The 17724-nt window shown below is 38.4% G+C and overlaps 2 protein-coding genes across 3 annotated transcripts; one reads left to right on the forward strand and one right to left on the reverse strand.

Moving 5' to 3' along the window:
- Positions 1-4450: 4450 nt before the first annotated feature.
- zgc:113229 (uncharacterized protein LOC550612 homolog) lies at positions 4451-8913 on the forward strand. Of its 2 annotated transcripts, XM_053323885.1 has the most exons (5): positions 4451-4537; positions 4739-4823; positions 4964-5169; positions 5747-6019; positions 8792-8913. In XM_053323885.1, the coding sequence occupies exons 1-4, from the start codon at positions 4463-4465 to the stop codon at positions 5993-5995; spliced, it is 615 nt and encodes a 204-aa protein (XP_053179860.1). In that variant the 5' UTR covers positions 4451-4462; the 3' UTR covers positions 5996-6019; positions 8792-8913. The 2 variants fall into 2 exon arrangements, with proteins under 2 accessions (XP_053179860.1, XP_053179859.1); XM_053323884.1 differs by lacking the exon at positions 8792-8913 and having other exon boundaries at positions 5747-6521.
- p2rx3a (purinergic receptor P2X, ligand-gated ion channel, 3a) lies at positions 8507-13733 on the reverse strand. The gene is made up of 12 exons (XM_053323875.1): positions 13609-13733; positions 12742-12877; positions 12364-12435; positions 11830-11899; positions 10647-10740; positions 10472-10549; positions 10212-10353; positions 9807-9943; positions 9619-9712; positions 8905-8970; positions 8750-8827; positions 8507-8635 (listed from the first exon to the last, which is right to left on the reverse strand). The coding sequence occupies exons 1-12, from the start codon at positions 13731-13733 to the stop codon at positions 8507-8509; spliced, it is 1221 nt and encodes a 406-aa protein (XP_053179850.1).
- Between the last annotated feature and the right edge of the window lie 3991 nt (positions 13734-17724).

Below are 17724 nucleotides of genomic sequence, written 5' to 3' on the forward strand. Positions count from 1 at the left end.
TGTTTGTGCAGAATGATGTATATGTGCACATTTTCACTAGTTTTCCCATTCATCTGCTAAAAGTAGAAAGTTTCTGTGCTCACTTAAAATCTAAGTTAAAGATGTATACCCTGTGAGCAAGATTCGTGACAGTGAAGTAGGAGACATCTTGTGTTCAGCAGGCAAACTTTTTAACTGAAACATATTTACATATGCAGATATTCTTTTTAAAAAGCGAGAAGGAGAAGATATAATGTGAAGAATTTCTAACTAGGTAATTAAAATTTCTGCGAAAAAAACATATCGTATGTAAATTATTGTTCAAAATAGAGTATATTCATCTTACATGTCCAGAGGGGATCTTAAATAATTTGTAATCATACAAATTCTAATAATTTGAAAGACTTTATACCAGTGGTAGAAAATGATTAAGGATATTTTCTTAATACCTATACTTCACATTGTACATGACAGAAAATACAATAATTTTAAAGGTAGGAAGGTTGTATAATATTTCTTGACAGTTGCCATCAACAAATATGAATGAACACATAAAATGTTCAGGGAAAAAGTAGGATTCAATGGATTACTTTCCACTACCATGTTGGGTGATTTTGCCTTGTGTTACTACACTGAAGCTAAAATAAAAACGCTTGTATTTTATTTCCCCCAAAAAAGTAAAGACCTGGAATAAAGACAATTGGTTTTAGATCTAAGGCAGGCATTTTCTTAATTCATTCATTCTGCAGACACACAAATAGCATCTGCTCTCAAAAATGCCCTGTAATTACTATTCAAGGGTCACGGTGGGAAGAAAGAGGGTGTGTGTGCATATATGTGAGTGAGGCAGCCAGGCAGAGAAATAGCAAGGAAGGCAGGGCAGAAAGATAGGCAGAGAGACATGGAGTGAGAGGGAGAGTCACTGTCAAAACACAATTATCTTACCTCACTGGTCTTTCCTGTTGGTCTGCTTTAGTCTGTAAGATGTGAGGAACGCTGCTGCACTTCGGCTCTCCTCCCGTCACTGCTCATAGAAACGGCTGTTGGAGAAGAGGTGTGACTAAAAAACCCTTTGTGAACAGAAACTACGGACATCTGGTGAAAGAGAGACACAATAAGGAGATTTCTGCTGCAGCTACTGAGGATCATGAAAGAGTAGAAGTAGTGTGGTGACATAGCATCTATGAGAAGAAGCAACTTCAACTGAAAAATTACTGGAATTACTGGAATTACTAGCTGAGAACTTTAAGATGGACCTGTCTTGACATTTGAGATTATGGAGAGCATGGAAACAGACTGGAACATGAAAAAAGAGGAAAATGACCATCACAGAGTCTACTTAGCAACAAAAGTTGGACAAAAGGGTGACGTGATTCATGTACAGCAATTTTTTGCTGTCACATCACATAGGACTGTGTAGAGTCCATCCCTGTTTTATCCATTATATTAACTCTGAAAGGCTTTTTTTGTGACTTCTGCGCTTGATACACAGCAATTCTGTTCCTCAATGTCTCAGTCACACAATCCAAAAGACAATCAGGCTTTGCTGCAGTCCATGCTGCAGAGACTGAAGCTCCAGCCAGGAAGAGAGACCCAGGCAAGCCTGAATGCATCTGTACCCACCACAGCTACTTCCACACTGGGGAAAGATGGAAAGAGTGGAGCCTCAGACTTCCAGAAAGTAAACAGTAGTGATATAAATGCATTTGAGTTTGGTGTAAATGGTATCCCCACAAAAAGGTTTGGCAACTCTGCTGCTGACAGTAATTTTGGCCTCAAAGACAGGGAAAGACAACAACCAGGTCAGAGCTGGAAACTGGACAGTGCTGTTGTTTCCTTTCCCTCCCATAAAGACAACACTGATGGTGACACGGGTGTGAACAGGTTGTTGGGACAGGTCACCTTGCCTGGGATCAACCATTCAGGAACAGGGCAGCCGTTTCCTGCCAAATCACTTAAAGATGCTGATATCACTTCCTTTGAGAGGACTGACGGTGAAATACAAGGGGAAACAGGGAGTTTTGGCAGCATAGCCGGTAATAAAGATGCTGTCACAACCACAGGACAGAATCAGGAGCAGGAGTTTACACCCAGAGTCTATGTGTGGTCCTTGAAGGGTGCAGATATTGACACAGGATGTCAAGAGAATAAAGTGTTACATGTGGGAAATGGAGGGTTTGGAGCTTCAGCACAAAGTAAAGACACACAGACTGTCCAGACAAGCCAAAAAACATCCAACAGCTCGCCCAGAAGAAATCAGCGATCATCTGAAAATAAAACAAGGAGATGGACTCAGAGGATCAAGGAGAGATGGAGGGAGAGGCCGGGGGCTTCTGGCAAAAAAGGAAAAGAGGAGGGACTGCCAGGGATTGAAGTGAGTTGTATGATTTGATTATACACAAATTAGAAAATAAAACACCTTGAAGTTAGGTTGCAACATGAGAAGATGTAATCATTTCTGTACTTCACAGAGTTCACCTCAAAACCAGAAACTGACATCACACCATCTGATCAATACATCAAATGAGGATGGAGAAAGGATCGTCTCTCCACGAGACGGCAGTGATACCAGTGAAACTATTTCTGCACATTCAGAGGAACGTACTTATGATGGACATGTCAGGTAATCAACCAGCAACTTTTCCAAAAATGTATTGTAACACTCAGACTAGAAGTGTAGTAAGCATGACACAAGCCAACATTTTCACAATCAGGTTTTGTTAATTCATCTCTCAGCCCTAAAGCAACCCCAATAAGATATGTATGTGAGGTATTTCTGAGACGTTTCCAACCATAGCTGTGATATTAGTTGGGCTGATGTTTGTTTTCATCTGATGTGTCTCTTTCTGGTGTGATGTGCCAAACACACAGAAAGAGTCTGGTGTGATGTGCCAAACACACAGAAAGAGTCTGGTGTGATGTGCCAAACACACCCCCATCACTGACAGTATCTGTCAGCAGTCATCATCAGTCTCATGAGATTCTCAAAACATATATTTTCAGAGAAACGTCATCATAGCCTAGTTCTAGAACAATTACTTGGATGCTTTAGTAGACATAACAGTACAAAAATGTTACAATACTTGATTATAAATAAAAGACCTGAATTCAAGTCTTACTTGAGTTTAAGCTGAAGTTGACAGACTATCAGAAAATAACTTAGTTTTTAGTATTTATTATGCCTGCTGAGTGGCCCTTGTCGATGCTTTATTACTAATTTACTGATGCACATAGAGTTCAAAAAGTATTTTAATGAGATAATTTCAGCTACATCATATACAAGGAGGAAGCTTAATTTACTGTCTAAGACTGCATTAAATTTTAAATGTTTATTATATATAATATAATTATAACTACTATAGCTGTCAAATAATCGAGTAAGTGTTTTCAACTACAATTAATAGAGTAGAAGCATAAAATAGCATACAATGGACATAAAACACAATTGTAGTAAAATGGACTTGAGTAAATATATTTAACATTTGAAAGAAACGCATGCTCTCCCCATCATAGTCAACCAATCCCATTGAAAGATCAAAACCAACAATGCTTAAGTCCATCTCTCAATACTACTACTTTCCTACCCTGTCTGTGTCCCTCAACCACCAGCCCATTTGATCCTAATGGAGATGTAAATCTTTAAAAATGAGTCACAAATATATAGCTTGAATACTTAAATAGCCTCGATAATCTCCCAAAAACAGCTGGGCACTGTCATTATAGCAAAAGTCATTCAAACAGGAGTAAACAGTGTTGAGGTTTTTGTTGGGCACTATTTTCTGCTGTGGATTAATACATATTTCATATTTCCTCCATTAAAAAAATAATTGCAGTGCCCATATTTGTGGCAAACATGTCACCCAGTGTGTCATTTGTGTTTTAAGATGTCACATTATTGGTTTTGGTCTTTTCATGTTGTAAAGAACACATAATATCAAAAGGCACGACCATAAGTTATTAATATCAAGGGTGTAGAAGATGTCACATGTGGTTAAGACCGTAAAAACATTTTTATGGTGTTGGCAATAATAAAAAAAATACTTGACTTGATTATACTTGTAGTAGTTAGTACATATTATTCTAATTTTGAGGCTAAGGTGATTGCATTGAGTTTACTGACAGCTATTTCTCTTGTTTCAGATCTAGCGATGACTTCGAGTTTGGCCTTGGCTCATTCAGCTTACTGGAGGAGATCACCACGGGTCAAGAGTGGGCTAAGTTCCTAAAACCCACCGTCTCAGCCAGTCAGTGGTCATCCAAAAAGCAACAGAGCCAGCCCAAAATTACACATAATCCTTATAGTAGTGGTCAATCCTCTATGATTTTGAACCAACAAGGAGGTGGGAACAACCAGTGGGATCTCAGGGGAAGCAAGTTGTCACCAGTTTCAGATTTCCGCATGGCACAAATATCTCCTGATGCTTTCCTGCCGGCTAGCATGGGCATTATGGAAGGAAAACATGATGCAGTTCAGGATGTTCCAATGGAGCATGGTCATACCCAATTAAATATGCAATCTGAAGAGAGAAGACAAGCAAGAACTCCTTCCTTTGTAGAGGTTAGATATCACTTAATTTATTATTTTCCCAGAAAAGATTGAAATTACATTCCTTTACCTTAAATTTACAATAACATCAACATGAAAGCCTAAAGTACCCATAAGCACTTTCCTAAATTTTGCTTTTTTTATATGATGTTTTAACTTGTTTTTTTAAATCATTATTGTGTTGATTTCCCTGTAATCTGTCTTTGTTTGCAGTCTGCAGATACTCTGGACAACCCAGCACTGAAGAGCAGAGTCCACTCCAACAGGAAGAGACAGCATCGCTCAGCTGAGATGACAGGTGATGGAAAAGCATCAGAACAACTAAATGCTCTTAACAACTAAATGCTCTTCATTTGTGGAGGTTCAGGCATTACAGGTGACCAAATATGTGCTTTATTGATAGATAACTGAGGCTCTCTCTTTTCCCTTGTTTCACAGAGGGGTCCACGTCCTCACCAAGTGTACCAAGCAGCCACGTGATGGCAGACACAGGAGAGTCACAACATGATAACGTTTTTCTAAACCCGCCTCTTCTATCACTCTCTCCATCTTCTTTCACTCCTTATGGTCCCGCACCTCGAGGTGTCCTCAAACACTCCGTATCTCAGGATTCAGAGTCCTCAATGGAGACGCAGACAAAAAGGGTAAGATACTGTGGGTAAGATATTGTGCCCCACAGTGCCTCCTTGTGGTTTGAAATTTTAAATGACAGACAGTGCTTGAGTTCTGTCCATTCTTATATGCTTGTCTGCACAATAATGTGTAATTTTAGATCAAATCGTCTGTTTTTGAAATACTGGTAACACTTTCTGTAATCCTGAATAGTTTCTTTATAATTTCCTAAAAAGAACTATGCAATTTGATTCTACTCAAGAAAAATAGGAATGTCTTTGAGACATCGTTTTTTTTTATTTAAGTTTGCCTGTAGATAAATCTGACTATGCAGGAAACCAAAGTATAACAGATTAAGAGTAATTGATTAATTAAAAATGTACCAATTGAACACTGTCTCAATTTTCCTTGTAAATTTCATTTGTAATGTAAAACTTATACGTAAAATGAAATGTTACTGAAATATTGAGTGATCAATCTTACGTAAACCAAATATAAGACTGCAGAATTATGAAAGTCATCTTAAAAGTTTTATAACTACTTCTTCCTCTGTCTTTTTCTGTTCCTCTTTCCTTTTTTTTTACGCCATTCTTCCTTCCTATGGATCAGAGGAGAGTTGAGGAGAACCGTCGGGTTCGTTTTTCAGAGCAGGTGATGACTATAGCACCACAGGCCGAGCTGGATATGAATGTTACAGACTCAGAGGAGGATTCGGTAGCAGAAGATGACTCTATCATAGAGCAGGAGTTTGAGGTGGAGCCCGCAGCAGTGGAGGAACAGGTGGCACCAGCACGCCGACCTGCTCTCTCTGCCTGGATACTAGCTCTGAAGAGGAAGAACATGGGGAAGAAGCACTGATAGTGACTGGAGTGACTAAATGAGGTGAAACATTGAAACAAGGCAATATTGTCTTTCTGTCTTGAGAGATATATAATGAAAAGATTTTATTTGGATACCATGTTAAGATTAGTGTGTTGCAGTGCGCCAGAAGGTGTTTGCTGACAGGATTACCACTGCAGGACTTTCTGCTCCCCGTCACCCTCCAGGCCACACACCAGCACTTAATCAAATATTGAGTATTTTAGTATTACACTGCTTGGGTGCTTCAGCAGCGGTTGTTAAAAAGATCAAAGTGACTTGTCAGACCTTCCATGCTACTCCAGAGGCTGAATGTATATGTATAAGTCCATGATGTTGAGGCAAAAACAGTCAGTTTCAATGTATGTGGACTTTTTCTATCCTGGATTGGATAATATACTGCCAGTGTCACATCAGCTGAATCAGTGTTTAGTCTAGTATTTGGAATGTTTTACAGCTTTTTTATAAGAGCAGTGCATTGTCCTTCCTTCCCCTTCAATTTCACACTGGAAAAAACCAGCGTCACTCTCTCTCCATATCCTCTTGTTAATGGTTCCCTGAGCATTCTGGGACTTAACCTCAGAAGAGGAAAGAGACCTGAGCTGACTGTCAGCGGTTTTTGCTTGCTGTACATAGAGAGGAACTTGCAAGTGCTGATTCTATTAATTGAAAGTACTTCTTTACTCTGAAAGTCATTACTATTATCATCATCATCATCGGGGCTCTCATCGGTCGTCAATTATGAGGAAGCATATTTTCAGCCTCTGTTTACGTTTTTGCACACTGGGCCTGTAGCTGCAGTGATGCTTGTGTGTGGGTGTAGCAGCACGGGAAACAGTGGATCTACAAGGTTCAGTCAAACATTAAAGGAATAGTTTGACATTTTTGTGAAATGTGCTTATTGTCCTTCTTGCGGAGAGTCAGATGAGAAGATAGATAACTCCTTTCATGTTGAGAGTGGTTGTAATCTTCTCATTTAAATCTGCATGTGAATTAAAGTATACCACAAAATGTTGAACTATTCCTTCATAGTTATCATCCTACCATTTTATTATCCTGAACAAGAAAAAGTTCTCTCTAGATGAAAAACTGGACGACATATAAAAGAATCCTGCTACCTCATTATCCAAGTAAGCTATATATACATAAAGTGACATAATCTGTGTTATTATAGTCACATAATGTATATATATATATATTAATTTCTTTATTTTCACATTTCTGTGCATCTACATAAACACACAGGTATCTACTTCTGTTTGGCTTTTAATGCCGTGGTCTGAAGAGAAGCATAAGTGGCATTCAGAGAGTTGGAGTACTTTCTGGTACTGTGTGGTATCATCATCATTTCCATTACATGCCTTATATTGATTTGCGTGATTAAATTTACGTCAAACTTTGTAGCTAACTGCTGTCATTTCCTCTGTGGCTTGCCTTCACAGCTATCATCTTTCGTAAATCACTGTCAGAGCCATTAGGATGCTCTTTAGCTGATCTATTAGTGCCCCCAGTCCGACCCTGGTCAGACGTTAAACGAGGGATGTGACACAGGAAGATTAATATGCTGTGGAGGCGGTGTGGGCTGTGCATTAATGTACAGTATGTGTGTGGCAGAGATTTACATGAATGTCTGAGATGAAACTGTGCATGTGAGTGAAGCAGAGAAATAAACAGCTACAACAATGATAATGTTATTTTGGACTGTCAGCACAAAAGGGATAAACTACATTAGTCCATTAGTCTGCACGATCTCCTTTTGTGCATCATTGACCAGAAGTAGACTAATAATGGCCCATTTGTAAACCTCAAACCACACACTCATTCATCCCACTGCTACAACACACACACACAAACACACATCACACTGTATCTTTCCACCATTAAAAGATTCTTCTGTACTGATATGAGTGTGAGAAGGAGAGGAAAGGCAGGATGTATGTATGTGTGAATGCAATGCACAAACACAAATGCTCCAAAATGCAAATAGTTTATTCTGTTTTAAGTATTGAACATGTTTTTCGAATTCTGGCTCATTTGAGCAAAGCTAATAGGGATTGAGAAGGGGGTTGGATTCAGCTGTAATATCTTGGCTGACAAACAGGAGGTTATAGGGGTTTACTGTTTATTGTAGAAACAATGCTGTAAAATGTCTCATAAAATGAAACTGCTTACAATAAAATATTTTTTATTGACTGTAGTGTCAACTGAGCTTTAATCTAAATTAAAGAGTAAAGAGTTGGCTACTCGTTGGGGACTTTCATTGTTGCTGACCAGAAGGCCACTTATTGTTGGATGCTTTCTTCTGACTTCGACTTGAAGTTGTGAAATTGTGCAGCTGGCAGCAACATTGTCCATCTTTACCCATATTCACAAATATATGACAAACTAAAACTGATCCTAACATCTAGAAAAAGGTATAATGAATCTCTTGTCAGTCAATAAGAGCGGAAGAGAGAGAGAGGAAGAGGACTGTCCATTTCTTCAGGTTGCTTCTGGTCTTTTTTGTTTAGGTTAGATAGGTTGGTCAGAGGTAGAGAGGGAAATGGCTCCAGAGTCATAGGAGCTCTTGATACCTGTTTTGAGTGACAGTGGAGTCTCTGGGCTCTGAGGAAGAGATGCTTCTATCTGAGCCTCTGACACCTGAGAGACAGAGACAGAGATAGTTGGACAAAAATTATAAATATTTCTTACATCACTACTGTTGTTTTTCTATTAGTCAAACTGCATACAACTGTGTAAGCATAAAAGAAAAACCTCTTCGAATTTCTTGGCTTTGTACTGCTCTGCCCCTTTCAGGAAGTTCAATAAGATGACATCACAGATAACCGTACCCTGCCAACACAGAAAGCAGAGTGATGACCACAAGACTAACCATTTTTATCATCCTCTGCCTTATTTAAAGTCCTTACCAGTCCAATGGAGGTGAAGGCAGCTACAAGGTTGATCAGTGTTGGGATTGTGTCAAACTTTCCAGCCTGAAAGAAGACGAAGACATGTAGGCAGTTTCGGTGGGGTACAAGTCAATACCTTATATTCCAAATAAATATGACTCTGAGTCTCCACAAATGGCTCTTTGTCAGTCTCTTTTCAGCATTTTCAGCAATAGTGATGAAAATATTCCAAACATTTATAGGTGGGGATGTAGATTTTTGAGGTATTCTCTTGCCAAACTGACTCCAGTACCTTTCTGTTCCAGTTTGAAACTGTTTATAACATATCACACACATGTTTATAATTATTTCACAAATTTCAAATTCTCGCCATGTTTCAACCCAAGCATGAAGTAGAACTTGATCAAATCCTGTAAATGAGCCATATTCCTCAATTAATCTGTTCTCCACACAGCGTTTCCTCATTCCCACAACGTGAAACATTTACGTTATCATGTTATAACATGAAAGTTTTATGTTATAACAAGAAACTATCACGTTATAACAAGAAACTATCACGTTATAACATGAAAAGTTTAATGTTATAACAAGAAACTATCATGTTATAACGTGAAACGTTTTATGTTATAACATGATACTGATCCTGTTTTTATTTTCCTGGCGTAGCAGCAATACGCTGCCGTACTTACAAACACACACGCAAATTCCCATTTGCATTTAAACACAACTTACTTTGCCGGTGACCATAACGTCAAACCGGATTGCAAATGCTTTATGAAGTGTCCGAAATTCAGTCCCGTTCTCCGTCTTGAAATATTTGGCAAACCTGCACACAAAGGAGAAGACATAAAAAGTGAAAAAGAGGAAGAAAAGGGCCAAAGCAAATGAGAGAAATCGGTGCAAAGAATGGACCCCACTACCTGAAATTAAAGCCTTTGGAGACAGCATTTTTGGCAAATGGTGCATCCAGTCGAGTGAAGGAGTACCTAGGTACACATTTTTCGATGTTCAAGTCCAGGTTACACTTCCACTCAATATTTATTCCTATTTCTCCACCCTGAAAAAAAGAAAGTAGGAAAAAAGACTCACATATTGAGGCTTTATAGCTGTAAGTATATGGTCATTAAAGAGATAACAGCTTTTTATTTGCAGCCTTCATGAGGTCAAAAAGGAGAAGGAAGGTGAGAAGGGTTTTATTCTAATGTCTATAATGTAGACCTGAAACTTTTGACGTGAAAATGACGTCACTTTGTGTTTAGTCCACTGTGCAGTTGTAACATATGAAGGTGAAAGGTGAAGGAATTGTTGAGGAGAAAGGAGGAGACCTTGTTTGCCAGGTCCTCCACAGTCTGTCCGGTGAAGTTCAGCACGTCGCCTACACGAAATATGGGGCAGAAGGGTCTCTTCTCTGGATGGTAGGTACAGCTCTTGATTTCTGCAGACGTCATTGTGGATGGAAAGTTTCCTCTGAGAGAAAGATTTTATGCAGTCATTATGACAATCCTCTACTGTGTCCTTATTATGTATTTTCTACTCATCTGAGTAAGTTTGTGAAGGTATGTATTTGTGTCTGTGTGCAACTTACCTAATGACATTGAAGAGAGGGAAGCGAATACTGTTCTTGATGAAGATTGTGAAGTTTTTCACATCCAACATTGGTTTGCTGAGGACAGAACGAGGGGTGAGGATAAGAATTAATGCTTTTACTCAGGGAAATGCTGTCTGGTGCATGAGCATATCTGTGTGTGTGTAAGTCTCACATCTTTGTTTCTTTCTCTGCTGGACACCATCCTTCAATCTCACACTGGCCCCTGGAGTCATTGCCTTCTTTAAGGCAAACACCCGTAATTACACCTGTTGTGTAAGAAAGACAGAAAGGAGAAGTTGTGCTGAAACAGAAACAAATACAAGGCAGACACATTGGTGGCTATAACCGTGAGTGTATCTGCAATGCTCACACAGGTGAAAAGTTGTGTCACGTTATGCCTATTGCAGAGTGTGTGAATGTAGTAAAATCCACCATACTTGCTGGTTTTTAATTGCTACCTGTGATGGGACTTTGTTTGCTACTTTGACGCCAATATTTCACGATTACACCCCTTAAACCACTGCTGATTAGCAGAGTAAACTCGCTATGGCTGTTACAGCACGGATAGGGGGAGCTATGACACCAGCAGAAACACAGATGTAATAAGAGTCATCAGAATCTACTATGATCCAGATGAGGTACCAGACAATCAATAGTTTTCAAAAGTGAAAGTGTTCACAGAAACTAAGGTTCCTGATCAGGAAATAATGTTATAATGACCAAAAATACACGCTTGGCTTCATTTCTTGGGAGCTATCTGGTGATAGCATCAGGAATGACACCATGGCTGACAGTTTATTATACTGCTAACCTTCCCCTACCCAACACCAACAGAAGAATTGGAAAGATGCTAAAGCTTCATAATCTTGTTGACACTTTAAAGTATGATTGAAATCATTTGAAGTTTAGAGGATATTCTTGAAGCTTTTGTAAAAACAAAATTAATATTTTATTCATCAAAAATATGCTTTGTTATTTTGCATTATATAGCCCAATAGAAAGTTTTGCCTCACATTTGAGAGCCTTTTTTCATGTGGCATAAGGCCTTGAACCTGACTTAAAGGATAAACGGAAACAACTCAAACTTTAAAAAATGAAGGTTGCTGCAGCAGTAAAAAAAAAAAAAAAAAAGCAGCGGTGCACATTTGGCTGAAGAACTGTAATAACTGTCCACCAGACATACATAAAGGAGACTTAGCTAAATGAGGCCACCGATACCTCCAATGATATTGGCTGTTCAAGAGCGCCTGAAGATTTTTCCAGATTTAACCGTAAACTTGACACCTTAAACTTATTGATGACTCAGCCTCTTTAGTCTACAATAATGACATAAGAAGAAGAAGAAGAAAACTCACCATTAGAAAGATAGGACCCATAATATGAGGCGCAGTCTTCATCTGTGTTACAACTAAATTGTGTCATAGACTAAAACACACACAAAACACAGTTGTGTTTCCATCAATTCAGAGGACATTACACTGAATTACATTCATTTCCTAGAGAGCCTAACCATGGCCACTGCTTGCCCAACCCTTCCCCTTATCTTACTTTAGGCCTTGACCACAACTTCATCCTAAAATATAACAATTTACATTATGAGAAATTGTTTTTTATCCCCAAAAAAGAGTTGAGTCCCCATAATGTGTCTGTGTAATCAAGTCCCCACAACATGAGTAATACCTGGAACACACATAAACACTTACTACACCTTTAATACAATAATACAATGAAAAATAAAAGACCTTGAGTCTCAAATCAGTAAAAAGAACAGTCCTGCCTGAGGATCTGATTCTGAACTCAGACTAAGTAGCTTTAAATGTAAAGTGTTCAATGTAACTCACTGGTAACCAGTAAAGAAAGGCAGAAAAATGATTTGAAGGTGTCCTCACCTCTGCACATTTTCCTTGGAATTGATTCTCGGTGAGGATGAGTTTGGTAATGATGCAGAACACAGCTGCACCCTTAGAACACAGCAGAACATTTATGGTATACCACATGTTTTTGTAATACTATACAATGTCAGCATGGCTCAGTGTATTACTGAATAAAAAGACTCAAACTGACTACAGAAACTGACTCTGATGCTTCACAAACCTTGAATTCAACACAAGGAGATTACATGTAGTCTGATAGGATAACTCAGCGAAAGCTCAACACCTGACATTTACCTAATCAAAACTTCTGGTCATTTGAAAACAGTGACTGTATTAAAGGTCATAGGTCATGTTTTTTGTGAGAGGGTTGACTGGGTTATCAGAGTCGCATACCTGCTGAGGGAAGACGTAGTCGGCCACATCCATTACACGGTTGTGATGGTAACCATAGCCTTTTACTTTGGTCATCACAGAGGATTCGATGCCGGTGTCGGACACCTGGTATGCTTTCTCGTAAATGAAGACCCAGCTGTAGGACAGAGGATACAACTAAGCTGAATTAACAGCAGCACAAGATAAATTAATGAACTAGCGAAGAGTATAATGAGAATATATTACATCTGAAACTGTTCACGCATTTAAAGTAAATCTATTTTCCCATATTCAGGCTTAAAATGTGCCTTCTTTCATTGAAAAAAAAGATAATAATTAATTTACAAACTGTAATATTCATGTATATGTTTTGATTGAACCATAAAGTCTGAGTGTGGGACTTATGTCTCCCCCTTCTGGCAGTCAGAGTAAAGATTGCCTGACATACTGAATGACAGACACACAGAGAGGGCCAGTAAAGATATTTTTTCTCAAATCTAAGACCAAATTACAAAAAATAAATACCAAGGAAACCAGTTTACAGACAGATTATTCAAAGTCACTGAGACGTTGAGTCAAAAAATTAAAGCTGCCAGTGAGTTTTTCTTTGTTTTAGCAACACAAATGATATTCCCATCCCATCACATAACATAATCATTTGTATTGGGGCAACAGGAGAAATGGATATACCAAAACTGAATAAAACCAAACTACATCTATTTAGCTGGAAACCATGAGAGGTAAGTGAAAAAATATTTTTGTAGTTTGGGTACTACCGATCCCTCAATAATCCCTCAAAACCACAAAATTTCACAAAGAATCAAACTTGTGACATACTGGTAACAAAACATCACAATTATTAAAAAGAATATGCACACACACACTGACCCGACAAAATATGTGATGATGAACAGCTGCACGATCCGGTTGACGATGCCCACAGACCAGCTCTTGACCACCACAGACTTGGTGGTCTCATAGGTGAAGAAGTCAGTGACGCAGCCCCACACCATAGCTGCCTGTCAGTGAGAGTTGGGGGGTGATGGATCAAGTCTTCCTGAGTCTGAGGGAAAAGTGAAACTCCTTCCTGATCTCAACTGGTGCCTTCTCGGAAGTGTGGAGGCAGGATTTCTCCTCTCCTTCACCCACGTGGTGCACTCAGCTGCTTCACTGCATATTCGATGATTAAACCTCACTGTCTTTCTCCTCCTCTCCTTTCGCTGTCTTTGTTTAACTGCTTTATGGCAAGAACTGGACCTCCCCTTCCTTTACTCAAATGAGTACGAGGAAAAGTGTCTCTTCTGTCCCTCCCTCGTTTTCTCTTTTCCCTTCACCACAAATCCCCATCTCCCATGCCTCTTTGCTCCTTCCATCTCTGGTTTATTCCAGTGATGTGCATTTGACAACACACACACACACACACACACACACACACACACACACACACACACACACACACACACACACACACACACACACACACACACACACGGGCAACAATCTCATACATCGATGTGCTCCAGACACATTTCTGACTTACTCCTGGTAGGTTTCTGATGTTTATCAGATGCTTTTATCCAAAGTAAGTTACACTACTACTTAGTCTCAATTATATGTTCAAGACTCAGAGGAACTCTAATCCACAAACCTGCATGTTTCTCTCACAGCATTTTAAGGTTCACATATCTAAGCTTTATTAACTTTAGTTTGTGTGTTATCCGCTTATTTGCTTGGTTTATTTTTATGATCAGCAAACATTATTGTGACTGGGACAATATTGGTTCAAATTCTGGTCAGGTGTCCAGAAGGTGACATAAAAACCAAATCAAAATGGTTATGTACACAAGACACAAGCCTATATGTTCATTTCTGGGTCATCTGGATCCTTTGTATCAAGTTCAAACTGATTTATAGTTCATACTGTTGCCATACTGGGTCAAAGGTTAAATTTGACCCTGAACAGTATGTAAGGCCTAAAGATAGGCTATTATTTTAATTATTATTGCGCGTAATCTTGCTGTTGAATTCTCTGAAAATGTTCCTAGTGACTTGTTGATATGTGAGAAGGTTGAGGTGGGTGAAAAGACAATATATTGGCGTCATACAATATATATTCATCTACCATCAGAGATTTACTGTTCCATTGACGTCTCTGGATGTATTAGCTTGTTGTGAGTGATACCACAAATCAATCAGCAGACCTGTTTTATGGTAATATTAGATTTTTACATTATTTTGGCACACTGTAATAAAGCTATTCAACTTTTTTTTTTAAATATGGTCAAATACTGCAAAGTCTGATCATGTTTTGGAGCCAAAACAAGAATGAACATTAACAGCAGGCTAAAATTATGATGATACAATGCAGTTGTCATTTTTTGTAACAGTGTTTATTAAAAGGCTGACAGATTATAGTCTAAAAAGATCTTTGTAAAAACAACACTGAATAACATGGTTGGCCTTAAACTGTCTACAGTTTGTGGGTTGGATGCAGGTGTCCAGGCTGACTGAGTAAAAATAGTAGAGACTGAAAGTCAGAAGGAGAAATGAAACAACTGGAGGACAGAGAAACATTTCACACACAAAGGGACACCTAAAGTTGCAACTTTCCAATAGCGTATTGTCCCTTTTTTGGTTTGCATCTTTGGTTGACATGCTTAAACAACACACAGAGGCCATGATTCCTTTTTGTTGTATATTTATTTTCCTGTTGGCATTCAAACACTGTCACTGTCACTTCGGTCACGTTTTTCCAGCCCTCTTGACAAACAAAGAAACTTTCTTACCCATCAAAGAGGAGCAGACACGTCAAATTAAAGGACAAAAAATGAACTCAAAGTATCTAGATTCAAGCAGTCAAAACACCATATTGCTACATAACCAAAAGAGTGACTGTCACTTATGGCTCCTCATCTATCTATATACCAGCTGATACTACCTGACCTGCAATTTATTACATCCTGATCAGCTGGCTGATTGAGTATGATGCTCCCTCTGACAATCAGCTAATTGTAAAAGTGCCTGCACGCCACAAAATGATTGAACTAAAAATCAGTGACTGTGAATCCATAAAAATATAATAATAATAATAATAATCTTTTACATAATTCCTTAAATTATCAAATTATACTCTTGGCTTCAACATCACCCAATTAACCTTTATGAAGTGCCACTCACAATCCACCAGGTTTCTGGACCATCTTGCTGTGCATCTTTTAATGGCTGCCTTCATTCCTCTCTTAGGATTAATCCCAATGAAGCATGTGTATGATCTAAAACCGACCAGTTATGACCAGTTATTCAGAATTCAGATCATGTTTTTACAAATGTTGGGTCTACAACTTCTCCAAAATTTTAGTTAGTTTTCATAATCCATGAAGAGAAAATGTGTTTTAATATTCAGTCTAGCCGGGAAAATAGTTAACAAATACAGGTTTTGTTGAAAAACTATAATCAATTTGAAAAGTACTTACTGTCATTATTCAAGTTCAACTGAGATACTTTTACGGTTTCTTAAAACTCACTGTGAAAACATCTAAATCTTTAAATGTAAGCTCTCAGAGAAAACCATACAATCAGTTGGTCTCCATTAAACATCAATTGTCGCATTTCTGTACACCAAGAGTATAGAAAAAAGAAATCTGACTCTATACTTACAGGCCCTATAAGACCCTTCAGTGTAAATGCACCGTGATGAATCACAAACTGTGGCATTATTGACAACGATGGGATAATTGCGACATATGATATGACCACTTCTCAATACACTCATGAGCACTAGCAGCATTATTGCCTCTCACGTTGAAAAGATAACGTAATGATGTAACGACAGAGTGAGTGTGTGTGTGTGTGTGTGTGTGTGCGTAGATGTATGTTCCTAGGGACTGTCATTTCTTAAGTGGGTCCATTATGTTTGTGGTCAAGTAATGGTTACTGAATACAGGACAAGATACACATAAACACATGCGTGCAATCAGGCACCCGAGCTTCAAGCTGCACGAGACTGAAACGTTAACCACAAAGACATTGAGCATTCCTGTAATGGCACATGATACTGTGAAACCTATACATCTGCAAATATGAGACACTATTTGTCAGATGGTGGATGTACACAAACAAGAGCAGAGAGGATTGTTGGATGGATTTCCTTGATAATTACATTTTGGCACAGAAAACAAAATCTGAACTGAGAAGTAAACATGGGAATTAAAAGAAATTATACTTTTATAGTCATATTATTTAATTTAGATTTATTTATTTTTTGCACTATGATGTTTTTCGGTATCAATCTTCAAACATTTTTCTTCATGTGCATTTTTTTCAGTGACAGTTATTTATGCTGTCAGGTTTTTTTTGTGTCACTGGTTTTCAGTTTCAACTTTCTGTCACCATTTTGGCATGGGGGGGGGCTTTGCTGCTTTGCTGGGCCTACACTATCCAGCATGTCTTGTGCTCTGATGAAGATATCTGAAGGCAGTGGCATCATGGCAGGAAGATTTTGAGCCAAACTGTTATAATTCTTACTCTAGTACTGTTAATATGTCACTTTATTAAGATTTAATTCTATTTAGCATAATTAGAACTTTTACTTTTGATACTTTAAATTTTGAATTCAGGAATTTTACTTGTATGTGAGTGTTTTTACACTGCAGTGTCACTCCTAGCTACAGTGAAACAGAAATTGAAGAGTGTTTTCAGCTTCTGTACTGTGACATTTGATTGGATGGGTTTTTGTAAAATGCTCCTGAGTTCAAGATGAGTAATCAAACATTTGAAACTATTTTACAGGAAGAGAAAAAAAGGTGATTTTGATGTAAAAATAATCATAATATTTTTTGACATACACAACCGATCGAAAGTTTTAGAACACCCCGATTTCGTCTTAGCAATAGCTTTCTTGCTGCAACTGGAGGTCTTCTCTTCACAGTTGAAACTGAGACTTGCTTACAGTACTACGACCACTATGAAGCTGTGCTTGAAGCTGTTGTCCTGTGAGCCGCCTAT

This window comes from Scomber japonicus, chromosome 8 (assembly GCF_027409825.1).
Source record: "Scomber japonicus isolate fScoJap1 chromosome 8, fScoJap1.pri, whole genome shotgun sequence".
In the NCBI taxonomy this organism is placed as follows: Eukaryota; Metazoa; Chordata; class Actinopteri; order Scombriformes; family Scombridae; genus Scomber; species Scomber japonicus.